The sequence below is a fragment of the Pseudopipra pipra genome, chromosome 1, assembly GCF_036250125.1.
Source record: "Pseudopipra pipra isolate bDixPip1 chromosome 1, bDixPip1.hap1, whole genome shotgun sequence".
Taxonomy (NCBI): Eukaryota; Metazoa; Chordata; class Aves; order Passeriformes; family Pipridae; genus Pseudopipra; species Pseudopipra pipra.
The window spans coordinates 34,657,686-34,671,015 of record NC_087549.1 but is presented as its reverse complement, the minus strand read 5'-3'; the positions used below and the strand labels follow the sequence as shown (position 1 = coordinate 34,671,015).

At 42.1% G+C, this 13,330-nt stretch overlaps 1 protein-coding gene across 2 annotated transcripts in view; it reads right to left on the bottom strand.

The window, feature by feature from the left end:
• CPA6 (carboxypeptidase A6) overlaps window positions 1–13,048 on the bottom strand; it is an 80,987-nt gene extending 67,939 nt beyond the window's left edge. For both annotated transcript variants that reach the window (XM_064651393.1, XM_064651398.1), the window contains exon 1: window positions 12,827–13,048. In XM_064651393.1, coding sequence (XP_064507463.1) covers window positions 12,827–12,912 — 86 coding nt within the window. In that variant the 5' untranslated portion in view covers window positions 12,913–13,048. The remainder of the gene's footprint in view (window positions 1–12,826) is intronic.
• Between the last annotated feature and the right edge of the window lie 282 nt (window positions 13,049–13,330).

Genomic DNA, 13,330 nt, shown 5'->3' with positions numbered 1-13,330 from the left:
AAATGAAAAATACATCTTTTTGTTGTACTTCCATTTTTGCTTTTGTAAAATAAAGAGGAGTGACCTAAGCCATACATCAGCACAATGTGTGGCCAAAACAGCAAAGGCCTCTTTGGCTTTTGCTGCAACACCAAGAGGCAACACTTCCTTCAGTTAATCCCCACCATAAGATAAGACAGCTCTTACTTCCTTCTTCATAAACTGTAATTTAAAACCCTCCCTTCCTTGTTTCACATGAGTAATAATTAACCTTAAAACAACAAAACCCTACACACAGTGAGGACACAAGTCTTGAATGTGGTGAAGAGTGTTTGGTTGTCCTTGTTTTATGAGCAAGACGTCACTGCTAAAAGCGAGCATCTGCGTGTTCCTCATAGACAACAGATTCCAGTTTTGTTCTGAGATTACTTCATTGTACAACATCTGGTGTTTTATAGCCATGCAGTTTAAAAATAAATACTCTGTATGGAATTTTATAACTTAAAAAAACCTCCCCTTAAATTCACCCATTTATTTATTCATTCTTGTAAGAAGTAATGTTCTTTATACAACAACTAATTTAAAAATTCCTAATTTGTTTGCTTGAAGTTTGTCTTATTTTTTCCTCCAGCAAAAAGTAATGTTTTCCAGAGGGGCAGAGGGACTTTGGTTGCTAAATACACCCTAAGAATTACTTTTCCATTGCCTGCTCTGAAACCGGTCCTCCCAGTTAGATCCCTGCATAAAATCTTTTTTTTGTTGTTCTATTTTATGTTTTAGCAAAATTATTATTATTATGCATTTTTGTTGGCCAGCTATTAGCTACTCCATTAAGACTGTATTTCATTAGCTCTAATAAGATAACTGAAATCATGTAGATCCAGTACTTGTAGAATTAAACATTTAAACACTTAAAATGTATGTCTCTTCCCTCAGCCAAGGTCACTTCACAGTAAATACACCTGAATATCAGAAACCTCTCTCCTCAGACCTCCTAGTTCTCAGAGACCTGTCCTCTTCAACCATCCAGGAGAATGTTTTTTGTCCTGTTTGCTTCTTTTTTCCCAGTATAACAGCACAGCCTGCAGTAGCGTGACTTGCTTCAGGCTCTGCAACCACATGCCTTCTAATTCAAAGACCACCCCCAGTGTAGCTGCTATACATAAAAGCTTACATGTATCTTTTTCAACACAGATAATGGTCACTGGATTAAAGACAAACAATGCAGAAAGATTAGATATCACAGAGCACAGTGTGGATGCCTTGTTCTCTACAATTCTGTACCCTAAACTGTTCCATGGAAATGTCTCGCCGTCTGCAAATTAATAGGATTAATCTCATCTGACAAGGTAAAATCTGTGGGTTTTCCCCTCACACTCGTAAATTCATTCAGCAGAAGCAAAAGATCCATGGAGCCCTTCGCCCACCATTCCTCCATGGGGCTTTTACAGGATTTGAAAAGGTTGCCCATCAAAACAGATATAAGGTTAACTCATCTTGATCACTATTTCATACTGACTGCTTATCAAGTAGGAAACCGACTTGACTTCACTCTTCCATGGTCTCCCAGAGGCTTAAACTAATTAACCTTTCGTTTTAAACTGTGTTTCCATTTGTTTGTGGGTGATACATGCTAATGGTTACAAATTGTCCTTCACCTTGGTTAGCAGAGGCAGCCTGTGCTGACTAACAGACTTTTGGGGTGCCTTTTTGTCCATCACTCAACATATAGTCAAAAATCCACCACTTATCTTATGGAGAAGAGATGATAGGTCCAAGGAAAGAGGGATGGACATAGGAAAAATAACACACTGGTGGGTTGCATGCCAGCCACTGGCTAAGGACCAAACATACATAGAGGGAGTGCACGCTAATGGGGGTGCATTGATGGTTCTGTAATCTCCAGGTCTGTGACAACTGCTAACTTGCTTCTGACCTGCTCAGTCACTCATTGGACATCTATTTCCTAATTTGATATAGATGTTTTTGCAGGTGAAGCTAGATGCAAGGCCTTGAAAGATACAATTACTTCATGCGACAAACAACATATGCTGTAGACCCGAGGAAAGGCTGAAGCCCCTGAGTCCTCACTCACCCCATTTGAGCTTAAAATATCCACATTTCTGTCTCCATGCTGGCCCAGAACTGTCTGGCAAGACTAGATCAATGTCTTTGTCATGTATCTCTCTGAGAGAGGATGATGGGAAAATTTCTTCGCTGAACGGGTTGTCAAGCATTGGAATAGGCTTCTCAGGGAATTGGTTGAGTCACCATCCCTGGAGGTATTTAAAAGACATGTAGGTGTGGTGCTTAGGAACATGGTTTAGTGGTGGACTCTGCAGTGTAGGCTAACAGTTGGACTCAATGATCTTAAGGGTCTTTTCCCACCTAAACAATTCTATGGTTCTGTGATTCTATGACGAGTTAATGTTCCTTTCCCTGGGGCCTCTGAGAGATATGATACACCAAATGTGCTCAGACACTGCATAGCCTATGCCAAGCAGACAGGGTTCCTTGCAAAATGTGGTCTGAGCAGAGAAGCCTTTGGTTCCTGAGTTTCTCACTCCTCGCAGCCACTTTGGAGGGAATCATAGAATCATAGAATAGAATCATAGAATCGATTGGGTTGGAAAAGACCTCCGAGATAATCGAGTCCAACCCTTGGGCCAAATCCAGTCCATTTACTAGATCATGGCACTCAGTGCCACGTCCAATCTGCGTTTAAAAATCTCCAGGGATGGTGAATCCACCACCTCTCTGGGCAGCCCATTCCAATGCCTGATCACTCTCTCTGTAAAGAATTTTCTCCTGATATCCAACTTAAATTTCCCCTGGCGGAGCTTAAGCCCGTGCCCCCTTGTCCTATTGCTGAGTGCCTGAGAGAAGAGACCAACCCCCACCTGGCTAGAACTTCCCTTCAGGTAGTTATAGACAGTGATGAGGTCACCTCTGAGCCTCCTCTTCTCCAGGCTAAACAACCCCAGCTCCCTTAGCCTCTCCCCATAGGACTTATGCTCCAGTCCCTTCACCAGCCTTGTTGCTCTTCTCTGGACCCGCTCCAGCACCTCAATATCCTTTCTGAACTGAGGGGCCCAGAACTGAACACAATACTCAAGGTGTGGCCTCACCAACGCAGAGTACAGGGGAAGGATCACTTCCCTGCTCCTGCTGGCCACGCTATTTTTGATACAGGACGCTATTTTTGATACAGAGTGGGAGAACCACTCTCTCTCAGGACAACTTAGTGTTGAACAGAATACTTACAGTAGGGATCAAAACCTTCATAATTACATATTTCACTGCAGTTAACATTCTAGTCTAGGCCCCAAAAAATACATGAGTAATTATTTTAATGCTGCTGGATAGTGAATATAAAAGCTTTTACCCTTTATACTCAAATGCTTAGATTTCCTCTGAAGCCTTTTTTCTGGCTACATCAAAACATGACTATGTTTGACTCAAAAGTAAGCTGCTTTTGGTAAAAGCAAAACAAAAGAACCTCAAGTGAACAAACTGATGGTGAAACTATTTAATTTTTCACAAAGAAAGGAAATTACTCAGACTTTATATTCTATTAATGATCTCCATATACATTTTTTAGCATTGTCACTACCAGAGCCAGATGGATCAGGGATACGGCCTGTTGATAATGAAGTAGAATAAGAACATGCTGTGCTGTCTTTGTGCCACCTGGTGTGTTTACACTGAGCAAGGACACGAGCTCATTCTGTGGAGACACTTGACTTACCAGCCCAGGCTTGGCACCGTGCTTACATGGTGACTCTTGTTATTTGGCATAAATTTTGGGCAGAGCATGTTCTTGGCTGCCTGTGTTATACAGTTCAAGTGAGTCCAAGGTTTATTTCCCAGTTGAAACTGCACCATGATGAAAAAGGCAGAGATCTTAATAAAACATACTTAATTAAATATCTTTCCAGTTTCCTTGACATGTATAGCTATTATTTGCCTAACACCAACCTATTTAATAAATTTGATAAATATATTATTTTTCTTTAGATAATCTTGTTTGTTATATAAAGGACTTAGAGCTTCTTTAGACATTAAGAATGGTGAAATCCCGTTGCTTCAAAAAGTCACAGGTGATGATGGCTAGTACCACACTTAAATTTTGCTTTGGTTTTGCACTTTCAGGAAGGTGATTATTTGAAAATGAAAATGAAAATAGTCTGCATGCTATTATTCCCTCTGTGAGCCTGAAACACTCATTAGTGCTTGTTCCTTTGACATAGGTCTGGAGGGGAATCTGGTAGCTGGGACTGATCAAGAAGCCAAATTCTGTGGAGATAAATGCACGGTGTGCTCCTTGGAATACACACCTGAAATTAACTGGTTTCAGACAACTGTCTCCAGTGCATATGTGCACAGGGAGACTGACAGGCTTGAGGTATACAGGCAGGTACTAAAAAACCAGCCATTCCTGCCCCTTCCCTGTGCCAACACAAACACCCCAGAGGCTCTGCAGCAGTCAGATCACAGCCTGACAAGCTGTCAGTTAGTCCAGGGGGGGAAAAAAAGAGGAAGAAATGTTTCTTTTGCTCTCTGTGCTCCCGCAATTGGCTTGCTGTAGGCATAGGAGTGCCACTCACCGAGCAGAGGGTGCACGTTTGGAACAGCAGGAGCACAACCGACTGCCCTGGAAGCAAGTGGCCATTAGAGGGGTCAGTGGGGTTTGGCTGTGTGACTGCACTGCAGCCTTAGAGTAGCATCTGGAGGTGATCTTGTTAGGAGTAAGGTGAAGTAAATCAAAGAGTGCACCAGTTTTCCATCAAGCCTGCTAAAGTATTTTAGAATAGTTTGTGTTGGAAGGGACTTTTAAAGGCCATCTAGTCCAATCCCTCTGCAGGGATATCTTTCACTACTTCAGGTTGCCCAGAGATGCGGTAGATGATCCATTCCTGAAAACCTTCAAGGTCAGGTTGAATGGAGCCCTGGCCAAAAAGAGCTGTACCAGTGTTTCACTACCCTCATTGTAAAATGTTTCTTTCATACATCTAGTCTAAATCTCCTCTCTTTTAGTTTAAAACCATTACCTCTTGTCCTATTGTTACAGGTATCACTGGAGTCTTCTCCAGGCTGAACAATCCCAACTCTCACAGCCTTTCATCACAGAAGAGATGTTCCAGCCCTCTGACCATTTTTGTGGCCCTCCTCTGGACTCGCTCCAGCAGATCCATGTCTTTCCTGTGCTGGGGACCCTGAGCTGGATGCACTGGAGCACTCTAGGTGGAGTCTCACAAGAGTGGAGTAGATAGGCAGAATCACCTCCCCAGACCTGCTGGCCATACTTCTGTTAATGCAGCCCAGGATATCACTGGCTTTCTGGTCTGTGAACATCCAGAATTTATTTTTAATCTAAGTTAAAAAGAGCTTCTTTTTTTCTTTCTAAGTAAACCATGAGGTGCTGCTAGCAGTATCATTTTTCTTCAGAAAATCTGAAATACAGTATGATGTAAAAGCCAGTAAGTTTTTCTTAGAATAACTTTACTGTAATAAACCCCCTACAAACTGATTTTCAAAGTCTAGTTATGATAGTCTTCCTCAGAGAGCAGCCTTAACCGAGCTGCAGAACATAAAGAAAAGAAGAACTGTTTTGATTTCGTAAGATACATCTGTTTTTTCCATGGCTGTATTTAGGCAATCTAGAACATCTCCTTAGGAAATGCTGTTCTGTGTATTGCTTTGTCTGGTAAATTTATGGTGTGGCTTCTCTTTAAATAAACATAAACTTTAAGTCCCATTGTTCCCCAGAGGAAGAGGAGGGTCAGCAGAACCTTGTTCTCCAGAGCATTCAGCCTGCACAGAGCAGACACAGGGAGAAAGAAAGGGTTTGTGCTGCCTGTCCACTGCTAGACTCCAGCCCCCATCCCTTCCTTCTCATTTGGCAAGTTCAAGGTGCAGAATATTAGAAAAAATGGAATATGTTGTCCCCATTCACTTGTTGGTCTGAGTACCTTGGCTCACCTACCCTCAGGTGCCTTGCACAAAATGCAGGTTTAGAGTTTTCTTTGCAGATGCTTTTCTTACTGTCAGTGTCTGTTTAAGGTCTGATTCTGATCTGATTACTGAGGTGCAAACTAGTAGCACCCTTGAAATTCATGCATATTTTGCTGTAACACCAACATCAAATCAGAACCACAGCTTTGTATTCTGTATTCAGTCCCGTGAACAAAGCCTTTAAATCAGAATTCGTATTGGGCTTAATTGTCTCCAGAAGTTTGCTGACTGTGGATCTGTTCCTGCAAATCTGAGACCAGCAAAAGTCCTGTTAAGTTCTGCAAGGAGTTTTGCCCACAGCAGAGTTTTCAGAGAGGGTCTAATGTGTAAACGTAATTATTGGTTCTCATTTTGCAACTAACCTGCTTATTATTGTAAATAGAACAGAGAGTACAGGTTTCACTGAAAGTTGTTTTCTGCACGAAAAATAATACTGATAACAGGTAAGGTAGGTGGGCAGGGGACAGTAATGATGCTGTTTATCTTAATGGGATTTTTTACTTTTATTTTTGTGTAGAGGATCCAACTACAGAAAAATTCTCCTTATCTACAGCCTGAGAGCAAAACAAATCATATTGCCTGAGCAGTAAAAATACTGACTGATGATCCACACTGGTGTTTTCAGTTTTTACTGCTATATGCATGCTCACACAGCAGGTTTTGCTTACAGAACTGAAGAGATGCCCAATATATGATCAATAGAACTGTTTATTTCTTGACTTTTGCCTTAATATTATGTACACAGCACCCTCTTAAATACTATTTTCTACTGCAGAAGAGGAAGTACATTTTATGTTATGTATTCAGAAGTAAAATTAAAGAGAAAATGTAAGTGAAGGGCAGTTCTGCAAAACAGAGATGACAGAGTTTACCTTCCTGAGATAGTGAGAAATGATTAATGATGGCCACTCACCTTCAACTGGATAGAGCAGTAAATGTTTCCTGTAGCATTTTGACCATGTAAGGCTGTTTCAGACATATGGATGACATTTTATAGATACTAGAGTTTCAGGAGATGAGATTTGGGATCCTGTTTGTTGTGCACTGTATGATACAGTTCTATGCAGTGTATGAAACTAAGGGTTCCCTACAAATTATTAGCAATGTATTCAAGAAAATCAGATTTTTAGCCTCCCTTTTTCAAATTGGCTCCTTCCAGAACCATGATTTTCCTTCTGGACTCCAAGTAGGTTCCACTTTTACGTGAATTGCTCACATATTTCAGATTCCATTTGTTTAAATTAAAAAAAAATCAGTACGTACGTAATTTATATAGTGTCTGTCCTCTGTTAAGTGCTTGTTAAATCCCGCACAAAACATTCAGAGTTGAGAACTTCACTTTAAGAAGCCTATGAGTGACTCTGGGAGAGTGAATTTACAGCAGCAGCATCTGGAAGTGAGTATAGTGTAGAAGTGGGAGCTTTGGACTTCCCTGCAACTAGTACCAGAAGCTCTGGGAAAAACTGTATTTCTTTGCCTGCTTATTTTCATGACACAGTGAAACTGGTGTATTCAAAGTGGATGCTTTAGAGTGAGGGTCTAGGTAGATTTCATATGTGAATTCTTTCTTTTTAGAAGTATCTTTTTCTAAGTACACCTTAGACATATCCTGTTTTTGCAGAACATAATTGTTGGATTCAAAATCAAGCCAGAACATAAATTTTCTTTCCTAAAACACTACATTCCCATTTGTAACACAGATACTTTTAAAAATGAGGAAAGAGTGAGCGTGTACTGGAATTAGTTTTACACTTCCAAAAGAATAATTTTTACTAGAAGACCATAGGTTGCACATAATATAGGAAACCTAGGAGTTCACAGCTCCTAAGTATGGGCGCAAGCTTCGCCCATGCCCTTTACTCCCAGTGACTTTTGCCCATCTCTTCCACCTTCAGAGGCCAGAAACTGCAACACCAGCCAATGGGGTACCAATTTGAACAAGTACAGGGATCAGGCTCACATGGTGACATGAACCTGCAGATCAATTTAGACAGAGCAATAATAAACTGGGAGCCTCTTTGCCTGGCATGCACTTCACCTGGGTAATGTGGATGTGCACTGTTGTTCCAATTATTAAAAAAACCAAACAATAAAAGAGGGAAAGAAAGAGCAACTGAAACACTTCATATTTCTCATTTATAATGAGAAGGCAGACAAGCTTTAAAAAGTAAATTTATCATGCTTGGACATAGAGGAGAAAAAGAATCAAAACCTGGCAGTATTTTTTTGCTGTAGAACATAAACGTTATTGTGCAGGGGGAATATCAGGTGATGAGAAAGCACATAAGTAGAGCTTGGTGTTGGTTCAAGAATAGGTATAGGGGTCCCAGAGCTGTTGTGGATTTCACTGATCTATGCTCTTTTTAGGAAGCAGGGGTGCTTTGATTATAGAATTATTGGTTATTTAAAAGGATACTTTTAAAATAAAAGGATACTTAATATTGTTTGTTCTAGAGAGCTCACAGCTTTTCACATTTGAGAAGCTCCTTGACACTATTCAGGGAAGCACTAAGGGTGGTTTTCATATGAATGAATATGATTACCTTCCATCTCATTTTGGTAGTGTGCTCTCCAAATGCTTTTTTGCTAGTTTGTGCATGACATCTTACTTTGACTTGGGGGTGGGGAAGGAGAGCTGAGCAGCAGGGAGAAAGAATGTTTTTTACACAGCAGAGCTTTCAGTCCCCAATTGAAACATTTGGAAAAAATCTGCAGAGGGAATAGCACAGAAGGAGTTCCTTTCCACTTCTCAGCTCCCTCAACAACTCATTTTCGTCACACTCCCATGTGTTTTTTCCATGAGACAGAACAATTGCCAGCCATTGTGTGTAAGGTACTGTGGGATCAGTTATGGCATGTAGGGGTATTAATGGGCATTAAAATACCTGAAATTTGCTGAATGCTCTCATATTTGATGTCTGTCCTTATCTACACGAACAGTTGGTTTATGCAATTTTCAGGATGTAATGTCCCAGTAGCTACAGCACATTATATCTTGGATTACAAAACATTTCTTTACTGTTTCCTTGCTATCCACCTCCACATCACTCGCAGATTATTTTATGTAGTTGTTACCCAATAATGTAAGCATGTACTATAGCCTTCATCTGACCAAGAGAAATGATACTTATCTGCAGTACTGCAACCCACAAAAGAATAAAATTTAGTGGGAGTTATCACTGTGATCCAATATTTAAAAAGACTCCAAATCCTGGATCAAAACCCTTAGAGAAGGACTGGACACATTTTTTCAACCTTTGCCTGCTCTTGGTTATTTACAGGTGAGAGAAAAGGTGAGATGAAAAGGTTTTGGAAGGACAAAAAGTGGGGGAGAAATTGGAAGGAACATGCCAAGCCACCATCTACTGGCAGAGGTAGATGAGCTGAAGTAAAAACATCATAGTAGTGACGTTCAAAGAATCTTGACCTGCTAATGGGATGCCATCTCCTTCTTCATAGGACTCCTAAGAGTAGGAAGATTGCTGCATTTGGTAAAAAAAATCCTCAAACTCCATCTGCTCCAGCAGCACCCTACTCTGTAAACAAATTGTCAATAGTCAACTACCCAAGGAAGAGTAACAATAAGGCAAAAGGGTGAGGCAAAAGTACCCTCCCAACATACAGTTACTTTCAATGCAATGATCTGGGATAAATGTTATTTCAGTAGCTTATCTAGCAACTTGTCCTTCCATGGATCTGTCAAGCCCCACTGAATCCTTGTAAACATTTCACATCCTTCAGCAAGGATTTCCACAGGTCTCAGTCTGGTTCCGATTAGATTCCTTTTATGTCTCCTGCTTCTTGTAACTCGAAGAAACAGTGAACAACTGATGTCTATCCAATAGGTCCATGTTACTCAAAGTTTGTAGGCATCTGTTAGGCCCTAAATTGTTTCTATTGGGGACCAAAGAGTCCTAGCTTACTTGGTTATTTCAAGCACTTAAACTGTTCCCATACATTTGGTTATTCTTGTTTCCTCTACTTGAACTTCTGGTAATGGCCTCCTGAAAAATCCTCTTGAATATACCACATATACTCTGTCCAAACCTTGATGTGTGTGCGTCTCCCTCTTGCCTATCTCCCTTGGAACCTTTGGACAGAGCATGCAAATGCGAGAAGGAAAAATGTGTGTATGTGAGTATAGTTTTCAGTTTGCTGTTGGGTAGCTGATTAGCAGTGTCTTTTAGACAGCTCCTCTTGAGTTCCTTCAGGCACAAGAGCACAGAAGTAGGTTGAACTGCATGCTGTGTGAGGCAGAAGAAGGCAAATACAACTGCCCCCAGTCTTTGCAAGACCTCAGTGGGCATGAGAGCTGCTTCATCTTTGCTGAGACTTCCCAACTATTTGCTGACTTCCCAAAGGTATCTGGAACACATTTCCTTAAAGATATGTCCATATGGCATACCTGGCCTGCTCTGAACACCGTCTGGAGACACATGTGCAATATCAATTAATTAAGGTCTGAGTACTCAGCTAAAGACTTACAATTGCACTGTGCCTCATAGTTATGGCCTGAGTTTATGAGAAAAGTTTTCCATTGCCTTTTTTTTTTGTTCTTTTTTTTTCTCTCATCCTTTTGCCTTAATTTTATTTATGCCTTTCCCCGATATGGTACGGCTTCTGACATGATAGAAATGACTAGAATTCACAACTATTTCTTAGCACACAATGAAGTCAGTTTGTTGGGACACCCTTTTTAATGGTGAACATTACAAAACTATTCACCTCCCAACTGGCTTTCTCAAAAAAAAAAACCCTACCAACATTTTTTTCCTTTAAGTGACGGCCAGGTTCAGTGGTAATGGCAATACTTGCTCAATTGTTTCTAATCAATGGCACACACAGAAGAAATTAAAAGACCCTGCTCAGGACACTGGGCTGCTGACAGATGGACAAGATACATTCATAATTCTGAAGAAACCTTCATCCCGTTTCAAACTAATTTTCCATCATCTTTTATTGACATGAATAATGCCAGGATAGTAGAAATGGAAAATATTAGTAGAGTGGGAAAAATATTAGGCTGTTTTTCCAGTTTGTGTTACACATGTAGTACACATTCTGGTTTCTGTTTCAAATATTGCCCACATTTTCAGCAAGGCTTGTAAATGTATTTTGGCCCCCTACTACAATTGCCTATTGACCAAGAGATTTTATAATAAACTCTAGCCTTTTTTTTGAGTGGTGATTTTTGTTGTGCTTGCCCAAATTCTGGAAGCTGATGAGAAACCTCATTTTTTTAAACTAGTGTCTATGCGGAAGCTTTAAAACAGGAATCAACAAGGGAGAGTTTGGGTGGGTCTTTCACATGTCACCTCAGGAACATGAAATGTTTAAACAAGAAAATAATTTTTAAAACTTTAAACAAAATTAGTGAGTCACATAGACGAGCACAGGTACAATATCTGAATCTTCATGCCTCTTTTTCTATTTGAACCAACTTGCTTATCATTGGCCATCTCACCTAAACCTAAAAGATATTAAAATGTGGATTTTGACATCTCATACATCAATTAGTAGATAACTCATGTAATTAATATTCAGAAAAAGTTAAGTACCAGCACTGAGAATGTGTTATTGATCTCAATGCCACCTGGAAATGAATTGAATGCAACCTTGAATTTAAAAAAAATGTGTACAAGACCAGCCCAGTGCTATGGGCTCCACACAGACAGAGCAGTGCTGCTACAGAAAAACTTACAGGAGCACCCTGACTTTAAAGAACAGTTTAGTTTTCTGTCCTACTCCTTTCCAGCACTGTCAGGAGGGCTCCTGACTGCTGTGGCCTGTTAGATTTTGCAGTGCAGGCAGATACCAGAACCTGAGGAACTGAACAGAGATGGCGAAACAGCTGTCAATTGTTTAACTACTTTCTATCACTAATAGTGACCCAGGGGTGAATGGCTTCATATCACATTACCAAATCCTTGAAGCTTAGGGCATAGTGTTTTTTTTTTAAACTTCATTTTAGTAGGGGAATTTCTATGCCTGGCTTGGCTACTTTAATAAATTAAGAAGAATAATACATCATCCTACTACCAAAAAGAAGTATGCTTATTCTGAGGAATTTGCTGGTCAGTTGGAAAGAATTTCATGCTGTATGTGAACAGACGCCACTGGCTTTTAATGCTCCTATATTTGACTGCATTTTAATTTGCATCATAAACTTTTTACATTAAATACTTTCTAAAAACTGAGTCTTTAAACCAGGCAAAGAACATACACTTTGGAGGCGCAGCCTACCAATGATACCACAAGTCGCCTTTTACTACTACTCAGTTCAAACTTCCTCTTTCTAACACAAAATTGAACTTCAAATCAAAACAAAAAAAGGAAAAAGCCTAGTTTAAATTAAAGTCTTAGTCTTCACTTGCTTACAGTAAAGTTAATCGAGTTCCCTTATTGCTTGAGCTTTTTATGCATTCAGTAATACGCCTGCACATTGTTCTACTTTTTAAAAAACAATTTTAAGTTTCAGTAAAATTGTCCCCTAAAGGAAAATATAAACCTTCATTCACTTCAGAGCACGGTGAAGCCTCTAAAACTTTTTCCACTTCCCCTCCCCTCCTATAAGCGCAATTTCTTTTTCCACGAGGACACTAAAACTTTTTTCTTTTCCCCCTAGTGTAGCATCCTTCGTATTGCCAGCAGAGACTCTCAGGATCTCTAGCAAGAACTACACGCTACAAGTGCCAGCCAAGCACACGACCAGGTCGGCAGCGGGAAGGGACGCCCGAACGCGCAGACACACCGACCGCTTCTCGCCGGCGGAGCGGAGGGTGCGCGGTCGCGGTGATGCCCCGCGGGAGGAGCGGGCGGCGGGCGGACTTACCCGGCGTAGCGGCCGCGGTGGCCGCGGAGCGGCAGCGCAGCCTGGAGGCAGAGCAGACAAAGGGGCAGGAGCCCGCGGAGCGGCATCGTGCGGGGCCGCGCCGGCACCGCCACCGCGGGCACAGGCACAGCCACCGCCGGCACGGCCACCGCCGCCGCGCCCGCCCCAGGTGGCGGCTGCTGCCGCGCACACAAAGCCCGGGCGGGGGCCGGGAGGAGCGGAGCGCTCAGAGATGTTGCTGGTCGCCGGCGGCGAGGGGGGAAAGTCGTGGGAGGACGGGCGTCGCCTGCAGCCCCGCCGCGCCTGGGCACGGGGACGGGACGGGGACGGGACTGGGCGGGGAGGCGCCCGGCTGGGAGGGCTGGGGGTGCGGGGGGTGCGCGGCCCCGCCGCCGCCCTGCCCCGCGGGGAGCCCGGGGGCTGGCAGGGGCCGGGCGGCGGCGAGCAGCCCCCCGCGGGCACGGCGGCTCCTTCGGGGCTGGAGGGACGAGGGGCGCGGCGGGG